This window comes from Neltuma alba, unplaced genomic scaffold (genome assembly GCF_004799145.2).
Source record: "Neltuma alba isolate B1F8T4 unplaced genomic scaffold, ASM479914v2 tig00010786_pilon, whole genome shotgun sequence".
Taxonomy (NCBI): Eukaryota; Viridiplantae; Streptophyta; class Magnoliopsida; order Fabales; family Fabaceae; genus Neltuma; species Neltuma alba.
In genome coordinates, this window is record NW_021635603.1 from 28,380 (window position 1) to 49,366 (window position 20,987).

The 20,987-nt window shown below is 31.9% G+C and overlaps 2 protein-coding genes across 2 annotated transcripts; one reads left to right on the forward strand and one right to left on the reverse strand.

Annotated features, from left to right (window-relative positions):
- Window positions 1–1,455: 1,455 nt before the first annotated feature.
- Window positions 1,456–4,768, forward strand: LOC114759067 (MDIS1-interacting receptor like kinase 2-like). Its single transcript, XM_028948169.1, has 2 exons — window positions 1,456–4,200; window positions 4,286–4,768. The coding sequence occupies exons 1-2, from the start codon at window positions 1,485–1,487 to the stop codon at window positions 4,639–4,641; spliced, it is 3,072 nt and encodes a 1,023-aa protein (XP_028804002.1). The 5' UTR covers window positions 1,456–1,484; the 3' UTR covers window positions 4,642–4,768.
- A 4,085-nt stretch (window positions 4,769–8,853) lies between these two features.
- Window positions 8,854–14,298, reverse strand: LOC114759065 (subtilisin-like protease Glyma18g48580). Its single transcript, XM_028948167.1, has 11 exons — window positions 14,215–14,298; window positions 14,009–14,118; window positions 13,823–13,920; window positions 13,476–13,640; window positions 12,723–12,849; window positions 10,812–11,361; window positions 10,550–10,644; window positions 10,181–10,447; window positions 9,974–10,088; window positions 9,667–9,880; window positions 8,854–9,571 (listed from the first exon to the last, which is right to left on the reverse strand). The coding sequence occupies exons 1-11, from the start codon at window positions 14,296–14,298 to the stop codon at window positions 9,012–9,014; spliced, it is 2,385 nt and encodes a 794-aa protein (XP_028804000.1). The 3' UTR covers window positions 8,854–9,011.
- Between the last annotated feature and the right edge of the window lie 6,689 nt (window positions 14,299–20,987).

Sequence of the window (20,987 nt, forward strand, 5' to 3'; positions counted from 1 at the left end):
ACCACTTTTTTCATGAAACACGAGACCCAAAAGTGATAGAAATTCTCAATGGACATGACCAATCTTTACCTTTATGTTTGGTATATGAGGAAAATGGAGGAGTGGGGAGTGGAGAAAAATTTTCTGTGAGCTTGATTTAAAAAATTAGAAAAACGAGATTTTAAAATTTTAATAAAGAGAATGTAAAATAAAAACATAAAAGACCTTAATTAAACTTTTAATTCCACTCCTTTAATTTTTTAATAAATTATATATCGCATCGAAGTCCTTGTGTAATCATCAAGCAACGGTGGACAAATCCCATTATTCCTTAAAATCCTCAAAGTCATGAACATGATTACTATCAGAAATTTTATCTAGGCAACGTAGATATGGGGCCACAGGTCTGTCCAAGAGTCTATATCTATATGTATATATATATATATATATATATATATATAGACCTGCCACTCCCCATGGTCCTCACAGATTTGTATTGGGTGCTCATCAGTTTTGATGAGCACCCAATGCTCATCAGATATGGACTGTCCAGGTCTGATCTGGACTGTCCAGGTTTAATTTTAATTTTAATTTTAATTTTTTAAAATAATTATTTTAATAGGTATATGATAAAAAATGAAAATAATCTCTTAACTATAATTCTTTAAAAATATAATTTTTTTCTATTTTTAAATAATTATTTAAAAATATTAAATCTGGACCGTCCAGATTGCTCATCAGGTGATGAGCACTGAATGCGGACCTGATCCCCACTTTCCAGCAACACAAGCATGACATCCATCTCACTGTTATTTACTTTTGTTTTCGCACATAATAGGGTTTAAGATTTAAAATGTTTAATTAGTATAAAAATCAATATTTTGAAAGGTTCGATCATTTTGGTCGTACATTATTATGATGCCTTTTTTGGGGGACCATAAATTATCCAACAAATCAATTTCATCGTCGTCGTTTTCTTGAATGCCCATTCCTCCCTTCCTTTTTCTAAAAAAATACTTATTCTCCGCACGCTCTTGAGGAGCTAACGAGCAAGTTTGAAATATAAAATTGCACAAAAATGACACACTATATTTTATCTGACACTTAAATAATATTATGGCCGCAACGTTTTAAATTTTTAATCATAGTACTTGAAAGGAGGAAAAAAGACTTATATATATATAATCCTAATCTCTCTATCACACACCTACTATACTTATGATAAAAATTGGAAGAAAAAAGCTCTGAGCATCATTATCGAGCTCCATTATATTGACGCATTTCCAAGTTGATATTCTCTGAGATCTTGATGTATAATTTTGACCAATCGATAATAAAATAAAAGCAATATATTTAGAAATATAATTATTGCCTGCAAGGGCCATCCATTTATAGGATAAGAAGTTCTCTGTATGATCATCAACTTGTTCGTCCCAGGCTTCACACATACGTACCCATCATTCACAGAAACTTGTTCACTTCAATAATTTACCAAAACAATCACCATGTCTGAAAGTTATGAGTACTCCGCTAAGCTTCTATCATTTCGGTGTATCGTCTTCTCCATATTCTTCTTTCTTGTTGCTTCCTTTACATTTTCTGTTTCTGCTGCCATTGAAGATGGTGAAGCAAAAGCTCTGTTGAACTGGAAAGCCAGCCTTACTGAGCAAAGCCAAGCAACGTTGTCTTCGTGGAATAATGGCACTAATCTTTGCAGAACCTGGAAGGGAATTTCATGTGATGAAGAATTCATGTCTGTGATCAATATAAGTCTGTCAAATCTTAGCCTACAAGGTACACTTCACAATCTCAGCTTTGCTTCGTTTCCTAGTCTGCAGTATTTTGACCTGGGTTACAACCAATTTTATGGAAACATTCCCCAAGAGATTGGCAACTTGTCCAATATTTTGAGGTTCAATTTGTCTGAAAATCCTTCAATTACTGGTCCCATTCCTAAAGAAGTAGGAGCTTTGAGCACTCTCAGTGTTCTTGATCTTAGTGCATGTAAGCTTACAGATAGAATTCCCAATGAAATTGGGAACTTGATGAACCTGACGAATCTGGTGCTTGGTCAAAATTCTCTTTCTGGTTCCATTCCAGAAGAGATTGGAATGTTGAGCAATCTTTTGCAACTTGATTTGTCAAATAACTCAATGTTATCTGGTAGAATCCCATCATCAATTGGAAACTTGAACAGGTTACAAGAACTTTATATCGTTTCTTGCAATCTCTCTGGTCCTATACCAAATGAAATTGGAAAACTCGATTCTCTCGCAACAATTAATTTAGAAAGCAATAAACTTTACGGGCCAATCCCTCCCTCTATGGGGAACTTGATAGGTCTCGAGGAGTTGGTCTTGTCAAATAACAAGCTTTTTGGTTCAATTCCTCAATCCATTGGAAACCTGATCAACTTACAAGAAATCTATTTAGAAGATAACAATCTTTCAGGATCGATTCCTTCCACTATAGGAAACATGACAAAGCTCAACACTCTAGTATTGATGGGGAATAATCTTAGTGGTAGCCTTCCATCGGAAATGAATAACATAAGTTGGTATAATCTACAACTGGGTGATAATCATTTCCATGGCCATTTGCCTGAACAGATTTGTCAGGGCGGGACGTTAATTAGGTTTGTTGCTCAACATAACCAGCTCACTGGTCCTATTCCAACTAGTTTGAAGAATTGTTCTAGTCTAAGAAGACTCAGGCTTCAGGGTAACCAACTAGTTGATAATGTAACAAATGCTTTTGGAGTATATCCTGATTTGGACTTCATTGATCTAAGTGGAAATCAATTGTATGGCCACCTTTCATCCAGTTGGGGGAAGTGTCAAAATCTCAGGCAATTATATATTAGTAATAACAAGCTTTCTGGTGATATACCACCACAACTAGGGGAGGCAGCTAAGCTTGGTGAACTTGAGTTGTCTTCAAATTATTTGTCTGGACAAATTCCAAAAGAACTAGGGAAGTTGATAATGTTGGAAAAACTCTCTTTGAACCACAATAACTTCTCTGGTAATGTCCCTTTGGATATAAGATCACTTAATCGGCTTCAAACTTTGGAGTTGGTGGCAAATAAATTTAATAGCTCAATCACTAGAGAGCTTGGGGAACTTAAAAGCTTAAGGATCTTGAACTTGAGCAGAAACAAATTTGACAAAAGCATTCCCCTTGAGTTTGGTGACCTCCGAGGGCTTGAACAGCTCGATCTTAGTGACAATTTGCTAATTGGAAAAATACCGTCTAGACTTGGAATGTTACCCAATTTGAAAGTGTTGAACCTCTCACATAATGATCTCACTGGCACCATTCCTTTTGGTTTTAGTGGATCAATGTCAACTTTGATTAATGTTGACCTATCAAACAATCAATTAGAAGGCCCTGTTCCAAACAAACCAGCCTTTCGAACATTTGAAGGATTGAGGAATAATAAAGGTTTGTGTGGTAATGTCACTAGCTTACATCTTTGTGGTAATTCGCAAATTTGTCGTAAGAGCAAAATCTTTTTGAAGATATTCCTCCCATTGGCCATATTACTACTAGTAGTGGTTGGAGCTTCTTGTATCTTTATCCTACATGAAAGAAAAGCAAAAAACAAAGATGAAGAAGCACAATCTCAAGACATTTATTTTGTATGGAGTTCCAACAGAGAAATATTGTATGAAAATATCATCGAAGCCACAATGAACTTTGATGATAGATATCTCATTGGAAAAGGCGGCCAAGGAAGTGTTTATAAGGCTGAGTTGCCTACAGGTGATATTGTTGCTGTTAAAAGACTTCATTCCTTACCAAGTGGGGAGATCTCCAACAAGAAAGCTTTTACAAGTGAGATTCGAGCTTTGACAGAAATCAAACATCGTAACATTGTGAAGTTGTATGGGTTTTGTTCCAATTCACGATTTTCCTTTCTGGTTTATGAGTTCTTGGAAGGTGGTAGCTTAGACAACATACTAAAGGATGAAGAACAAGCCACTAAACTTGATTGGAAAAAGAGAGTGAATGTTGTTAAAGATGTTGCTAGTGCTTTATTCCACATGCATCATGGCTGTTCATTTCCTATTATTCATCGTGACATATCAAGCAAGAATGTACTTCTAACTTCAGAATATGAAGAAGCTCACCTCATTGACTTTGGAACAGCCAAGTTTCTAAATCCTAACTCAAACAATATGACCACATTTGTTGGCACCTTTGGGTACACTGCACCAGGTAAGACTAATTTCTTCTTTTCGTTTCTCCTAAAGTACTTTATACTCTTTGTTATATTAAGGTTGTAACATTAAAACTATTGTAGAGATTGCTTATGTTATGGAAGCAAACGAGAAATGTGATGTTTACAGCTTTGGAGTGTTGACTTTGGAGATCATTATGGGAATGCATCCAGGAGAGCTTATTTCATCTTTGATGGAGAAATCAACAACATATGATTTGCTATTAAAGGATGTGCTAGACCCACGACTTTCACCACCTAGAAAATCAATCATTGATGAGCTTATTGCAGTTGCAAAAATAGCATTTTCTTGTTTGAATGAGGATCCTCGTTCTCGTCCAACAATGGAACAAGTATCTACGGAGCTTGAACGGCAACCAAAGTCTCACATGGAAGAACCATTAGTCAGCATCACAATTGGACAACTAATGAACGGCTAAACTCGTCAATTAGTTGACATGTTGATGAACATAATTAATTGTAAGCTCTCAAAGATCATATGTACCATAGGTATGATCAGTTATGTTGCTTGAATTAAGTGAATGTTTGCTTTGAGCATTATATTTTTCACCTTTATAGAATATATAATAGGTGACAATATTTAACACTACCAAATGTTTTACCCTAAAATTCGTGAGACATCTTAAAAATTTTAAAATGTTACGCTTTACTTAAAGTGATAATATATAATCACTAACGTTATTAACCAGCGGGCACTAATGTTCATTGTTCCAACAAAGTTAGCAATGTGTTAGGTAAATAGAATCAAATACCTTAATTTATCAATTATTTTTCGGGGATAAACAATACAATAATACCTTCACTTTTGACTTAATAATTAGTCATCCCACGTGATTGTGTGTTATTATATCTTATCATATCCCAAAATAATTATCTGAATGGGAAAGGGAAAGTATCACCCCGTTCAAAATTAATCCATCATTGTTTATTGTTGTAATTCAATTTATTTTATAAATTAAGACACATGATATATATTTTTCTTTTATTTTATTTCTTAACATTCTTTACCCTATGTGCCCTCTAGTAATTAAATGACAATGAACCCAAATAAACATTAAGAAAAAGGGACCGTGGAAACCCAACTATACAGTGGGGCCGGGACAGAAGCCGAGAGCACACCAATTTGGAATTTTGAAGAATTTAAATATGTAAACACTCTCTAGGCCAATAAATTTTTTAATGTCCCTTTGGGCCAAAGGTCAATGATAATGTTTGTTGATGATAAACACACGTTTGCTTTTCTCTGTATTTCTTTCGTTTTTGTAATGAAACTAATTAATGTATGCTTTTCTAGAAAGAGTAAGAGTCGTCAATGGAAGAAACAATGGTGTCCTCCGACTAAAGTAAGGGAATATTGACAATGTGAATCCAAAATATTTTTTTTGCCAAAAAGCCAAAATATTCAATCCTAATAATTAAAGTTACCGTGTTTATATCGTTATCAAGTTATGTTATACAACTCATTATAAAGTAACTTTAACATATTTATAGTCAAATATTATATTATATACTCCTTCTGTCTTTTTTTTATAAGCAACAACTACCATCCCCTTCTTATCTTTAAATATAAACAACATTTTCAAGTTGTCTTAAATTTTTGTAGTAAATTTCCTATTTTACCCTTATTAATTACTTATTTTAATATTCAATATATTTATTGTCTCATTTTTCAGACCATCATCTCTCTCCATCACACATTCTCTCCCTTTCATAATTCTCTTTATTATAATAATTTTCTTATTCTCTTTTTTATACTCTCTCTTCCCTATAAACAAGTGTTTTTAGATAAAGAACTTCTAATTTTTATCTATTTATTGTCTTTAACTAACTTTTTGATTTATGTAATAGAGTCTTATGTTGCTTATAATAAGCGACGAATGGAGTAACTTAATGAAAACCTTTGGTCATTAGTTAAAAATTGTATTTTTTAAAAAAATAATATTAACAACAAATTGATGAGGATGGTTAATTTGATGAAGGATAGTGGTGGATGAGAAAGGAGAAGATTAGAGAATCACACTTTAACCAAAGATCAATTTGATGGAATCATTTTTCATCCCAAATTTTAGATGCAAAAAGGATTATAAGATTCTCTTTTCAGGCTTTACATTATACACCGTGTAAAAATGCAACCAAATGAGGCATTGTTTTTTTTGCTTAGCACAATTAAAAAGACAATTAACAAAAGAAAAGGGAGCCCATAATATGTTCCTTATTACGGAAAAAAAAAAACTTAACATATCAATTTAATTTTATTATTTGGTTATGTATAATATCTATTATATGCATATATTATTCAACCCTGGTACACGTGCAATATTCATTGTCAATTATTGCGGATGACAATGCAACCAAAAAAAAAAAAGTTAATACAATATTTAGCCTACCAACTTTTAAACTAGTAGTTTTGCTTTTTCATGAGATAAAATGGTCCAGGTTTTATTTAATTTTAGAAACCAATGTTTTAGACCAACAAAAAAAATTCGACAAATCAAAATCTATAGTAACTTGAAGGACTAAAAATTATATTAACGCTAAAAAAAATTGTATTGTGGTTATTGAAACCAGATAAAAGTACACCAATTTAACATTTAAAATATATGTGAATACCTAAACCCGCTTTCCTGTCAATTCTTAATTCCTTTATGGACCAGAGGTCAATGCAAATATTTAAGAAGATTCTCCATGTTATGTATAAATTCTAATATACAATTATAAAGTGTGAAACATACAACAACATTTAGCGGTGTGAGGATTATAATATAGAAAGTTTCATAAGCCATCATTAATATTATATACTACGATAACTTATTTCATACTGCATGCATATGTATATGATCCTAGCTTTAATTTAGTGATATTTCATAGTTTTGGTTAAAAAAATTGATAGTTTAATAAATGCAATACATCTCTGGCAAAAAAAAAAAAAGGTGGATAGAGATATATCACTTCCCTAACATATATCGCTTCCCTAACAAATAATTGATTACTGATAGTAGCTAGAGATAAGATGGAGATTAAGAAAACATAATTCTAGAAAAAATGTTATATGCCCTCCTGTCTCATGTGCACATATGAACACACATTTATAAAGTTGATAACTAATTTATAAATATTATATAAATTAGTTAAGTTAATTATTATAATATAAGTACGTTTATTTTTTTAATACTCTCTTATTCATTACCCCATTCATGGAAAGCCCATTTAATATAATATAATTAATATGGATTGGTTAAAAAATATGAACTGAAGGGAAAAAAAAAGATTGAAATCTTATATTTAATATTAAAATAAATTCTTAAATTAACTCTTGTATTTATACTCAGAGGAAATATTAAAATAATAGACTCCATCAAGTGAAAAATGCCAGGTAAGTTGTGCAAGAGGAAAAAAAAAACATTTGAGATGTGATTTTAATGGGAAAGCATAAATGATGTGGTATTCTCAAAGTATTTAAAAATTTCTCCAATAATTCCAATAGCATTTCAACGGTTCAGCCTACCTAGTTTTAATTTCCCTTAATTAATTTCCTTTTAGATTTCACTTATAAATGCGGGAGAATCACCGTTAAATCTCAACAAATAAAGGTAATTACTAAAAATTATCATAGCAAGTAAAAAAACTGATTGGTCATGTGCGCTCCTTCTAGTTTTGTCTTTTGGTAAAACGGGGCAAAAGCCCAAACTTAGCGTGGATGGGCGATGACAGCATCATCTAGAATATTTGGACATACTCTCCTTCTTCGTGGACTCTCCCTTCTTCCATTGTTGTCGAGGATTCCATGAAATAGGATTCCATCAATAATTTTTTTTAAAAAAAAAAAACTGCAACTTCAGTATTTTACAAAAATTTAAAATTAGGCTAAATTAAATCAACTTTTTTGTTTTAACAGAACTCTGATGTTTTCTTTTAATGCACAAACAAAAATAAAATTTGTTTTTCTAGAAAATATACACAAATTTTCTGGTTCAACCTCCGCCTTCACGTTCTCCATGACCTTCCTCCCAATTTTCTCAATCGACCGTAGACACTCCTAATCTGTCGTTGAATCGAGCAACTGCGCCACTGCCGTTGACCTAAGCTTCCACAGCGAACTTAATGATCTTGGTATATTGATTTCTTAGATAGGTTATGGCAGTGTAAGTCTTCGATTGCTATTTGCATTGAATCCTTGTATATTAACTAGCTCTGTTTCACATGAATATAATTTAGGGACAGGCATCATAACAGAATTTAACCAGATATATCATTTGGTTTACTTGGACTTTATATTTGGATTTGAATGGTATAAATTACTAGTTCAAATAGCCGGTCATTACGGATCTTATTTGCATCTCAAATAATGATTGGCAAGAATAACGACTTAAGTGGATAGTGAGCCTTGTTTCTTTGTTCTCACCAAGTCTTGTGCAGGAGGATGATTGATCTATTTCTCAATAAGATTATTTTCAAAGTTGCCTTTTATATGCGCTAATATGTGCTTTATGTACTTCAAAATAAGTGGACAGTATCATTTTTCTGCAGATGAAAGACCAACACATGATTCAACAAAACGGGGACAAAATGGAAACCCAATAGGATTCAAATAGAAGAAAGTAGAAACCAAAGCAGTAAATCAGAAGTTGAAGTTGCTTGGGAGGACCTAGCGGGTTTATTTTCTGGTAGGAACCGTCATTTTTAAATTATAACATAGTTCAGCATATCCACACATCTGAAAACAGTCACTCTAACACTACCTCTCACTATCTGATTAACACACAACACACTGGATTGGTAACATTGAAATCTACAGAGCCATTTTTGCATGTTGAGGGATTACTATAGGACTTCTCACTTTGTGCTTGCCATCTGTCCATGTCAACTCTCCAAATGAAGGCTCTGAAGTTTTGGCTGAACGTGTTGCTTGAAAAATAACTAGATAGCTCTTCTTTTGGTTTGTCCCCTGGAATGTCAAAGTTGTTGGAAGAACAACAACTTCAACTCCTGCTGGGGCTTTGACATTTACAGTATATGTACTTGGAGGACCAACATTTGTTACTGTACGAGTAACATTTATAGGTTTCACACTCAGAAAAGGCAATGTGATAGAAGGGTAGTTGAAATCTTCTAGTCTGTAGGACCTTGGACATTTGTATGGCTTATTATTATTAATGGATTCAACTATTCTTTCCTCATAAGCTGAAGTACATAACAAGTTTAGGTAATCAGAGGCCTTCAAATCATAAACAAGTCCGGGGTCCATTGCAAGGTTAGGTTTTATGTGTCCTGAACCATAATGAAATGGAGTTGCTACTTCATCATCATTTTCATCTAGAATTGGCCGTTTGGCATTATCCTGGGTGGTTGCTGGATGGGCATAGATTTAGAAATGCTTCAATTAGTGAGAAAACAAAAGAAGGAAACCATAAACACATAACAATAGCACTTCATGTATGTCATACCTGTGGTCATAATTGCTGATTTGATAGCAGCTGGACTCCATCTAGGATGGCGATTCTTGAGAAGGCCAGCAACGCCAGCAACATGAGGACATGCCATGGAGGTTCCTGATAGAATGTTATAGTCAAAGTGACCTACATCTAAATCTAGGTTGGTGGGACTTGCCCCTGATGAATAAGCAGCAATTATATCCTGACCTGGTGCAATTACATCAGGCTAAATTTTGGGAAAAAAAGTGTTAGGAATCACAGAAACTCAGGAACCATGCAGTTGATTTAGGGAAAATTAGATGGTTTGAGAATGGATAACCTTGAGGATTGACGGCAGAATCAAGTTGGGTCCCCTGGATGAGAATGCTGAAACTTTTGGAGCTGGCTTTATTGGGATAAATGTTTTTGCGTTATTCAAGAATGCAGTAAGGTTCCTACAATTTATTTATAAATGTTGCCCTGTTATCAGATAATTTCAGAACAATTTCAAAAGGATTGGTAGAGGAGAAAGATGTATAATAATTACTTGACATCCAAAGGATTCTTTTCCTGCTGGGATATGGTCTTATTCTTTCTTGGATGTTTATATGTTGGAACATTAGAAGTATCTATAACTTGAGCATCAGCTGTGGCTGTGTTCAAATCCTCATCATTTTGCAGAATCATTTTCAAAGCACCTGCACGCTTTGCTTCTTGTCCCTTGTCCACAGGCCTTAAGCTCCTTCCTCTCCGGCATACCAATATACTACCTCTTACTTTGTTTGGATCAAGTGTTCCAGGTTTGCAATGGTCCCTGCAATAGGAGCCAAAATGTTTGTACTCATACTGACATATAAACATCTGATAGGTCAACACACTCAAAAATCTATTCAAGAATAGGTAATTTTGTTCTTACGCATCGTCAAATGTCACATTAGGAAGCCTAGCATTACCAGCAATTAGCACAGGAACTAACTGTCGTGATGTTGAGTTTGTGGCAAGACTGGTCCCCTGATTGTCCAAGTTATTAGAAACAATCAATCAAAAGCATAATATCACATTGGTGTATTGTTGTCTTGTTGAGAAATGAGCTGAACTGTTAATAGCTTATTAATAGTGCTGCTTCTGTATATATACATATATGCTGATATTGATATCTCGATGTTATAGGCAAATACCTTCATGAGTTGGCCATTACTGAGAGTAATATTATTACTGAAGTCTCTGTCAATAGAGCCAGAAGCAATAGTGAAGATCCAAGGTGCCACATTGGACACAGTTTGAAGCTCAGGTCCATCGTTACCAGCAGAGGCAACAACTAGAACACCTCTTGAAACTGCATGAAAGGATCCAATGGAGATCCCATTGGTCAACATGTCGTTGACATTTGGGACGGCGCTCCGGCCAATCGAAACAGAGAGCACATCAACACCATCATGAATAGCTTCATCAAAAGCTTTAATCAAGTCTTCATCAGTGCACTCTTCAGAATTACCGCTGCCCCAGCATACTTTGTACACTGCAAGACGAGCTTTTGGAGATCCTCCTTTTGCAGTGCCGTTACCATTTCGGAGAACGCTCACATCTCTCACAAATTCGCCGCCGGCCGTTGACAAAGTATGGGTTCCATGGCCAACACTGTCACGGGCACTGATTCGAGTTGATGAGCTAAGGGGTCCATTTTTTGTTTCATAGCCTTGAAAGAAGGTTTTTGCTCCTATTATCTTCCTGTTTCATCATGTTACATAGATCGTGAGCATGTATATGGATATACAGATTTTCTTCTTATTAAATTTTGGAGTGTGTGTCTATAAATAAGTTCATGGGTAGTATTTTAATTGGAGAAAATTAAATTGAACAATAGTGAAAGGTTTGTGACTTTGTGTTGGGGGAATTTTGATTTTTTTAAAAATAATTTTAGTAAAATTGAAAGAAATTAATATAACTTAAAAGTAACAACATAAATTTTAAAGGTGAAAAAATTGGCTTACCGTATGTGTGCTTAAATTAAAATAAATTTGATTGACTTGACAGTGATTGAAACTCGTGTAAAGTGGTTGTATCAACACACACAAGAACAATTAGGGTTGGCATATACTTTTTTTTACATAATTAAAGATGAAATAGTATAAATTAAGTGCCCATTGAACTAAGAGGTATTGCTTTTAGTGGGAGAGGCTTTGATTGCTTAAATAGTGGTTTCGAATTTGAGCCTATGTAATTTTATAATTGAGCCTGATAATGTTTGAATCTGATTGAGTCAGATAATGATATAAAAAATTGTAGATCTGGCCTCTAATCTTGATATTTATAATCTAAGATGATTTGGTGATGGAGATGGCTCTAAAGAGACACATATGATGTGGGTAAAATTGAAAATTTCAGAGAATGTGAGGGCTAAATTTAATATTAAAATTGTTTTACAAACAAAATAAAGAAATGTATAAAAATAGTTGGAAGTTGTGAGCCCATGGTAGCCCATGTGATCCCCATTGATACGAACCAATTGTGAATCGTCCAATTCTTCGTTGTTTCCTGCATGTCATATATTATATTTAAACATATATATACTTTTCCGGTTCTTAGTATAAAATATATTTAATTAATTTGATTAGATTAAGAAAGTCAGATAAATTAGATAATTATAAGAAATATAACATACTTTTTCTAAAACACCATAATCATCTTTTTTAATATCCTCCCTCCTTCTTCTATTTGATTATAGTTGAAAAAATATCCATAGGGGTAATTTAAAAAAAAACTGATATATATAAGAAATATGTCTTATATATAAGATCAAAATCAACTCAATAATTAAGTCCTATATTAAGAATTAAACGAGTTTTTATATTATATTCTTTTGTTTTGGTAGGTAAATTAGATATACTATATTTCAATATTTGATAGATGGTGAGACATCGGTATCGCAGTTTCTTGCACACACTGCCATATCACAAGTTCTTACTCACCAGCCATTGACGAATTGTCCGTTTCCTTGTCGCTATAATTTTGGTAATGAAATTAATAAGGTTTTTAAAGCAAGCATTCAAATTAAATTAGCAAAATAAATAAATAAATAAAAATGAAACCTGTTGCAAAGAGTTCTGTTTGCAATGCCAGACAAACTGAACAGCTCACATTTGGATCCGCCGCGCCACTTCCTTGGTATTGGTCCGTATCCATTGTCTCGGAAGCTTCTAGATTCTGGCCAAACACCTGTGGAAGCAAATTTGGAAACTCATTAACTTTATCTTAAAGTATATAAATATTTTAAATTTTACTTTTATTTAAAAATATACAAAAAAAATACTACATTAACCTTCAAGTCTTCTTCTAATAAATTAAAATAAAATTATATTTAAAAAATTAATTAGTAGTCCTTTCAGTCTTTTATATATACACACAGCAGCTAATTAAAAATTACGTCAATCAAAATATTAGCTCAAATTAGTTAAAGTTAATAAATATATAAGAAATATAATTTCTTTTTCAAAGATACCCTTATTCATGAAGATGGTGAGTGGGAAAGAGTGAGAGATACTAAGTGGGATTTGTTAGGCATAAAAATAAAAAAGCGTATTAAATTTTCAAACAAACAAAAAATATTGCTTATGAGGGTGTTTATATTAGTTTTTTAAAAGTGACTTTAAAGGTAAATATGTGGGAGGATATGAGAGGAATTTTATCTAACACTGTTCTCAGGTTACCAGCCAACCCCTGCATATAAGATCCGTTCTATATATAGAAGAGGAATACACCACAAATTATCTCACATTTGCTCTAATAGGACTATGGCAGAATATATACAGACATTTACTGATAGATAGAAGGAATTATATTACCAGTGTCAATGCTGCCTATGATGACATTCTGACCAAAATTGCCCCTCACCCAGGCAGAGTCCAATCTAACTCTTCCATTCCTCTCTTGTTCAAGAAAGTCCCATGACCTGGTTGTGTGCAGCTTATGTGATTGGCTCAAGAACACTGACACCACTCTTGGATTTTCTGCATATACATATATGCATATATCATTTTCCCAACCATAGTTTCTTTACCGTCTCACACGACTCAACCCACATGTTCCAGATCCACTTTCATAACAAAAACAGATCTGAACCACTCTGTCTGTAAAAGATGATGAGGATGACGATAATGATGAGTTCATATATAAATTTAAAAACTCTTACTTTGGAGCTCTTGTGCCTCTTCGTCTTCAAGTAATGCAGCAAAGCCATTGATGTGTTTATTGTAAGAGTAAAACATAGCTTCTTTGGCCTTCTCATGGCTGCCAAACACATCAATATATATATATATATATATATATCTACATTAATCATGAAGACAATGTTGAGATTGAACAGAACAGACAGTACCTTCCCAGAACAGAAGCGAGCAAATCATGTTGGGAGTTTGTAGCAGAGTCCATGTCAGCAGAAGAAGGTCGGGGGCCATGAGAATGTGATCCCAGGTATACAACGTACGACTGCAATTAGCGGTGAAATTAATGAAGGTTGCTGATACATACATGCGTACATACATACATACATATATATATAACACCCACACACAACACACTTGCCTTTTTAATGGCATACACAGGTTGCTGAAGCTGTGTAATGAAGGAGAAGCAAAGCAGAAAGGTTGAGAAAAGAAGCTGCAACATTGTTGAGAAATAGATAGTGATGAACCACACTGGCGAGTCTGCTTCTTCCTCCTGGCTCTATATATATCCCTTATATTATTACATCCTGGTAGTGAAATCCTGGATTATTGTTGGGATGAATGAGTCGTGTTCATATTATATACACTTCATATATAGATTGTGTAGCTTTGTTCTCTCGTCCAACTCAGATAGGCCAAGTCATTTTAAATAGGTCAAGTCAATTTTCTCATAATTTTAGTTTGAAATATAAATACCATTAATCATGGGGGTTTAGATTGTAAAGAAGACCAACCAATAATATTCAAATTTCTGCTAATTAACAAGAGATTGGTGTGGCTGATTGTGTTCCAAAACGAAATTTCTGCTAAAAAGAATACCTGTATGCAAACATATTATATATATATATATATATGTGTAAAACTTGTGTCCATAGTATTAAATACTCATTTTTCATAAATATCCTTATTTATCATTAACTCCTTGTTTTTTAGAAGCAATAAGCAAAGAATGAATTATTACTACTTATTAATTAATAAGCTAGGAAAAACATCAATTCGAAAGACTAGCTCAACCAATTTTTTCATGTGTGATGTTTAATAATTATAACTTAAATTTATGGTTAGGATTAAAATTTACAATATGCAATGTGGTTCACAAGTCATAAACGTGATGATTAATGTATCAAATTTTATAAGTCCACCAAGTTTGAACGACAAGAAGAAATATGGCTGCTTTGGAAAAATAAAATTTGATAAAACAACATTGTTATTTTTTTTTATTTGATTTTAAAGGTTCTTGTTAAACATGATGTTTCAAAAGTATTTAATACAATCTTCATATAAATTAATCAACATGTGGTTGTTGGAAAGTGACACTTAATATTCTATTTCTAATGTAACCAAGAAAATGGTGGCCAGTGATTTTCCTTTTGATTCCTATGCTTCATTATATTATTCTATTTGTCACCATAATAATTTCAATGCGTTCTTCATGCAATGGTAGAAAACAGGGTTATTGGGCTTATTATCTTCTTCTTCTTTTAGATTTGTGTACATTATTTTATTTGAAAATTTAAGTAAAATGCTTTCTGAGAAATGGGAAAACTGAGAAAAATTTCTTGTTAAAAATTTTATTGGTGATAATGTTGAGTAGGACTTGATAAATTTTTATACTAAGAAAGTATCAATTTCGGTGCTCATCATGATCACCATGACACTAATTGAATTTCAACCATTTAAATTTAATATAGATGGCTGAGATTTAATTTTTTATATATTTTTTAAAAAATTATTTTCTTTTAATAGATAGATAATCTAAAATAAATGTAATCTTTTAATTGAGATTTTTTTTTGAAATACTTTTTGATCTAAAAATTATTATTTAAAAAATTTAAATCCAAACCATTACAAAATGCTACAAGTATCGAAACTGGTTCCCAAAATGCTTGTACTCTGATTAAATATATTCATTATCTGTTAAATAGGATTAAAAATTCGCCTTATGAAATAAAAATACCTATAAAATACATTAGATATTAGATAATTCTTAAGAGAAATGAGACTTGTACACATGACCTATGCATCATTTATCTTGGTTTCGTGAAAAGCTGCTTCTTTCACGAGAGAATCATAATCTATTATATTACAACTCGAGAGAATCTTATGATTATTTTTATTAGATTTCATATTTCGTTAAGATTGATTATTTTTTAGGTTATGCCAACCAATTTTCCATAATGGTCCAGAGCAATGAATTTTTTGTAAACTACTCTACATTAATTAATTTTCACTAATTTAAGTATTAGACCATGTGAGTGTGCAATGTTCATAAAATAAGGGTACGCTTTTATTATAAGAGTCATATTTAAATGAGAAAATGGCAAATAAAAACTCTCAACATGTGAAATCCTGATTTGGGACCCTCAATTTGAAAAATAAGAAATAAAGACCCGATCTCATATTGGAAATATGAAATCTTGGTGAAATGTCTAAAATGCCTCTTAGCCAAGTAACAAGTTGACTATGGAAAATGATAAGTTCACTTTAGCAAATGACAATTTCAGTAGATCAAATCACACCTTGCTGAGTGTATGTCAAATGATAAGTTGACTATAAGAAATGACAAGTTCACTTTAGCGAATGACAACTTTAGTATACCAAATCACAACCCGGATGAGAGGCATTTCAGTCATTTCGCTAAGATTTCATATTTGCAATATGAAATCGGGTCTTTATTTGTTATTTTTCAAATTGAGGGTCTCAAATCACAATTTCACATATTGAGGATCTTTATTTACCATTTTCTCTATTTAAATCTTTGTTGTGTTGACGTAAATTAACTACACAAAGAAATTACAAAAAGGGGGTATTGGAATGTGCGTAATGGCCTGGTCATGAAAGATAAAAGTTGAATCTTTATTTTTTTAATTATAGAAATTGAATGGATTAGATTTGCAAAAGAAAAATAACATTATCATTTTTCTAAACAAATATACTTATCCAATATTATTTTATTGAAAATCATATTCTTTTATATATTAATGAAAAAGGGGGTTTGTGAGTAATTAATCATGCCTGCTAAAGCATTCCCACTAGAAAAGGCATATTTTCATTTTATATATTTTGCCAACTTGTGCTAGCCAATTCAATTAAGATGACCTATAATTAATTCCTCATTACCAATGGAATTATTATAATCTAAAAAAATGCCGTCTAACTAATACATTATACATATGAGAAAGGGATGAAAAGTGGAAACTAGATTGGTGATTAACCCAATTGAACTGATAATTGAAAGGTCAATTGGTAATTGAGAAATCAAATCATAATTAAAATATAGAAAAAATTTACCCATAATCTTAAAAAGAGCAATTTTAAAGAAAAAAGTATAATCATAAATAAACAAAAAATTCATATATAAATCACATATAATTTAGCAAAACAAATTTTTGAATTAAAATCCAAAGGACCATTAGTTTTTTCTTTTGAACTCAAAATAACATCGCCTTAGGCTCAATACGAGAAAAAAAATAAAATACAATTTGGTTATTCAAAACTTTTGGTATGACCGATAAATCCAAGTTAAGTTTTAATTTGATACATGGTATTTAAGGGTGGAAACAGGCCAAGCCAGGCCAGGCCTTGCTCTTAACAGGCCAGGCCTGTTTTGAAGCCTATTGGCCTGAGCCTGGCCTGTGACCTATTACAGGCTTATTTTTCAGCCTGAGCCTGGCCTGTGTAAAGGCCTGGCCTGGCCTGAAGCCTGTTAAAAGGCCTGTATTTTTAAAAAATTCAAATTATAATAATTATTTTTTTAAAAAAGCTAAGATTAAAAAAAACATACATAATAATTAAATTTTTAGTCTTGTCTTTTATTTAAATTTTAGTATCATAAGTACTATTTTAAATCTTAATTATAATTTATAAGAATGTTATTGAAAACTAATTGTAATTATATGTTAAAATTTAGAATAAGACTACGTTTAAGTACACACAAAAAATTAAAATTAAGACAAATAAATAAAGAGGAAAAAAACTAATTTTATAATGAATAAAGAGGATATCATACTTAAATTAACATAATACTAAGTTAGTTAATTTATCATTCTTGAAACAAAATTTTTCTTTCCTATTTTTTTTATATTTTTAAGATTTAAAAATCACATTATTTATTAATATTATTATTTTAAATTATATTTTTATCTTCACTTGTCATCTAAACTTCAAAATCTAAGAAAAGATTAAGCTATTAACTATATATTAAAATTAAAAAATAAATTAAAAGAGCACATTAACAATAATAGCGTTAATTAATTTTTATATATTATAATTATAAATTCTTAACAGGCCCAGGCTGGCCTAACAGGCTTAACAGGCTTTTTAAAAAGCCTAAGCCTGGCCTGTTTAACTAAACAGGCCTTCAAACAGGCCTGAGCCTGTCTTTTTTGGAAAACAGGCCAGGCCATAGGCCCCTGACAGGCCGCCTGGCCTATTTCCACCCCTAATGGTATTAAAGAATTTCATAAGGCCTGTTTGTTTCTGTTTTCGACTTTCTCAAAAACATTTATAAAATCATTTTTTAAAACAAGTTTTGAAAACAGAAAAAAAAATCTATTTAGATAATTGCTCTGAAAATTGTATTTAAAAATAGGATTACAGGGTGAAACTTCAATGAAAACTCATATTCTCAAGTGAAGAAAATGTTACTAGTGAAAAAAAGAATTTCTCAATTTTTTCGAATAAAAAATAAGAAAACAACTAAAGATCGTTTTCGTTTTTAACTTTTAAAAACAAATTTTTGTATTTTCATTTTAAAAATATTTAACTGAAAATAAGTAATTAAACATTTTTTAAATTTTTTTAAAAAAAACACGAGGCCATAGTTTTTTATTTGTCGTTTTTCAAATTTAGATCTCCCTAATTTATTGACGGCGAGCTGTAAAGCATACGGCCTTATTTTATTCTCTGCTTTCCTTTTCAATATCAGCAAGGGGCAAGCCCATATCCTAATGATAAATACAATACTTTTCTAAAGGCCATTGTAATATTAACATGAACAAAAATTAAAAAATGGAAGAAAGTTACTACAGATTTTTTTTAGCAAACAAAATAAAATAAATCCATGCTCTTTACCATTTTAGAATGGGATCCCTCTCTCTCTCTCTCTAAAATTTTATCATTAAATTAGTTTTTCTTTTGAACAAATGCCAAGTTTAAATCGATCTAAAAAGAACGGGGTCCACACCAAGTCTTCCATAAACGTGACATGAAACCTCTTCACTCAAGAATACGGAAGGTTATCCTAGGAAGCAATTTCTTAAGACAAGAATACCCCTGCGACTCTTCCAAGTTTATCTATTAACGCCATGGGGGTAGTTACGCCTTTTCCCATTTTTGGCTTTCTTCTTACTTTTTCCATTCGCTCATACCAAACAAGCTCCACTAATCATTCTCCGTTTCTTTCTTTTCATGCCAAAGAAAATATGGTCTTCCTTTGACTTATCATGATATGATATAGAAAATGCAATTTTATTATTTTTTTTTTTATTTTTCAAGTTACAAAAAGAGGACGTCATAAAAAAAGATAATTGCTCTCGCTAGTCCTAAACACAGGATTTAGTTGGGGTATATACTTTGATCTTAAATAGAAGACCGTAATCTGTTTTGTCTTTAAAATTTATAATATTTTTTTTCAAGTTATTTCTATTGATTGCCTTTGTACATGAAAATTTTTTCTCATGAATAGGATAATGATCAAATAAGTATTTTAGAAATATTAACACAAATTTATTATGAATAATTACTTAATTAACTTTTTTAATATTTATAAATTAGTTATCTAATTTTCATATTTAAAATTAGAGAGATCGCAATATTATCAAACTTCAAACCAACAACAACAGCGCATCATTACAAATTGCAAATAATATTATAAAGGGTGTGGATGGTGGGTTTACAAGCCAATCTTGGAGGCACGTTCCCCACTAAAAGACTTGGAAAGCAAATTCACCACCTTTTTTCACGAAACACGAGACCAAAAGTGATAGAAATTCTCAATGGCCATGACCAATCTTTACCTTACGTTTGATATATGAGGAAAATAGAGGGAAGGGTGGGAGAAAATTTTTTTTGTGAACTTGATTTAAAAAATTAGAAAAACGAGGTTTTAAAATTTTAATGAAGAGAATGTAAAATAAAAACATAAAAAACCTCAATTAAACTTTTAATTCCACTCCTTTAATTTTTTTAATAAATAATATATCCCATCAAAGTCCTTGTGTAATCATCAAGCAACAGTGGAGAAATCCCATTATTCCTTAAATTCTCAAAGTCATCAACATGATTAATATCAGAAATTTTATATAAGCAGGTAGACGTGGGGCCATGAGGTCTGGCCAAATGTCTATATATATATATATATATATATATTCATATATATAGACATGCCACTTCCCATGGTCTCTACTTTCCAGCAACACATGCATGACATCCATCTCACTGTTATTTACTTTTGTTCTCGTACATAATAGGGTTTAAGGCTTAAAATTTTTAATTAGTATAAAAATAAATATTTTGAAAGGTGCGATTATTTTGGCCGTACATTATTATGATGTTTTCTTTTTTTGGGGGGGGGGGTGGTTTAAATTATCCAACAAATCATCATCATCATCGTTTTCTTGAATGCCCACTCTTCCCGTTCTTTTTCTAAAAAATACTTACTTCTCCGCACGCTCTTCAGGAGCTAACGGACAAGTTTGAAATAAAATTGCACAAAAATGACACGCTATATTTTATCTGACACTTAAATAATATTGTGGTCCCAACGTTTTAAATTTTTAATTATAGTACTTGAAAGGAGGAAAAAAGACAATATATATAAAATTCTAGTCTCTTTATCACACACCTACTGCTTATGATAAAAAATTTTTTTTTTTTAAAAAGATCTAAGCATCATTATCGAGCTCCATTATATTGACGCATTTCCAAGGTAATATTCTCTGAGATCAATGATGTATAATTTTGACCAATCGATAATAAAATAAAAGTAATATATTCAGAAATATAATTATTGCCTGCAAGGGCCATCCATTTATAGGATAAGTTCTCTGTATGATCATCAACTTGTTCGTCCCAAGCTTCACATATACGCACCCATCATTCACAGAAACTTATTCACTTCAAACAGCCACC

Bases quoted from the DNA above. Each gene is read 5' to 3' on its own strand.
- LOC114759067 (XM_028948169.1), top strand. From the start codon at position 1,485: ATGTCTGAAAGTTATGAGTACTCCGCTAAGCTTCTATCATTTCGGTGT. The intron at 4,201-4,285 runs GTAAGACTAATT...AAACTATTGTAG, and splicing joins CTTTGGGTACACTGCACCAG to AGATTGCTTATGTTATGGAA.
- LOC114759065 (XM_028948167.1), bottom strand. From the start codon at position 14,298: ATGTTGCAGCTTCTTTTCTCAACCTTTCTGCTTTGCTTCTCCTTCATT. The intron at 11,362-12,722 runs GTTTCATTTTTA...ATGATGAAACAG, and splicing joins AACAGAACTCTTTGCAACAG to GAAGATAATAGGAGCAAAAA. The intron at 9,881-9,973 runs GTTATCCATTCT...CCCAAAATTTAG, and splicing joins TTCTGCCGTCAATCCTCAAG to CCTGATGTAATTGCACCAGG.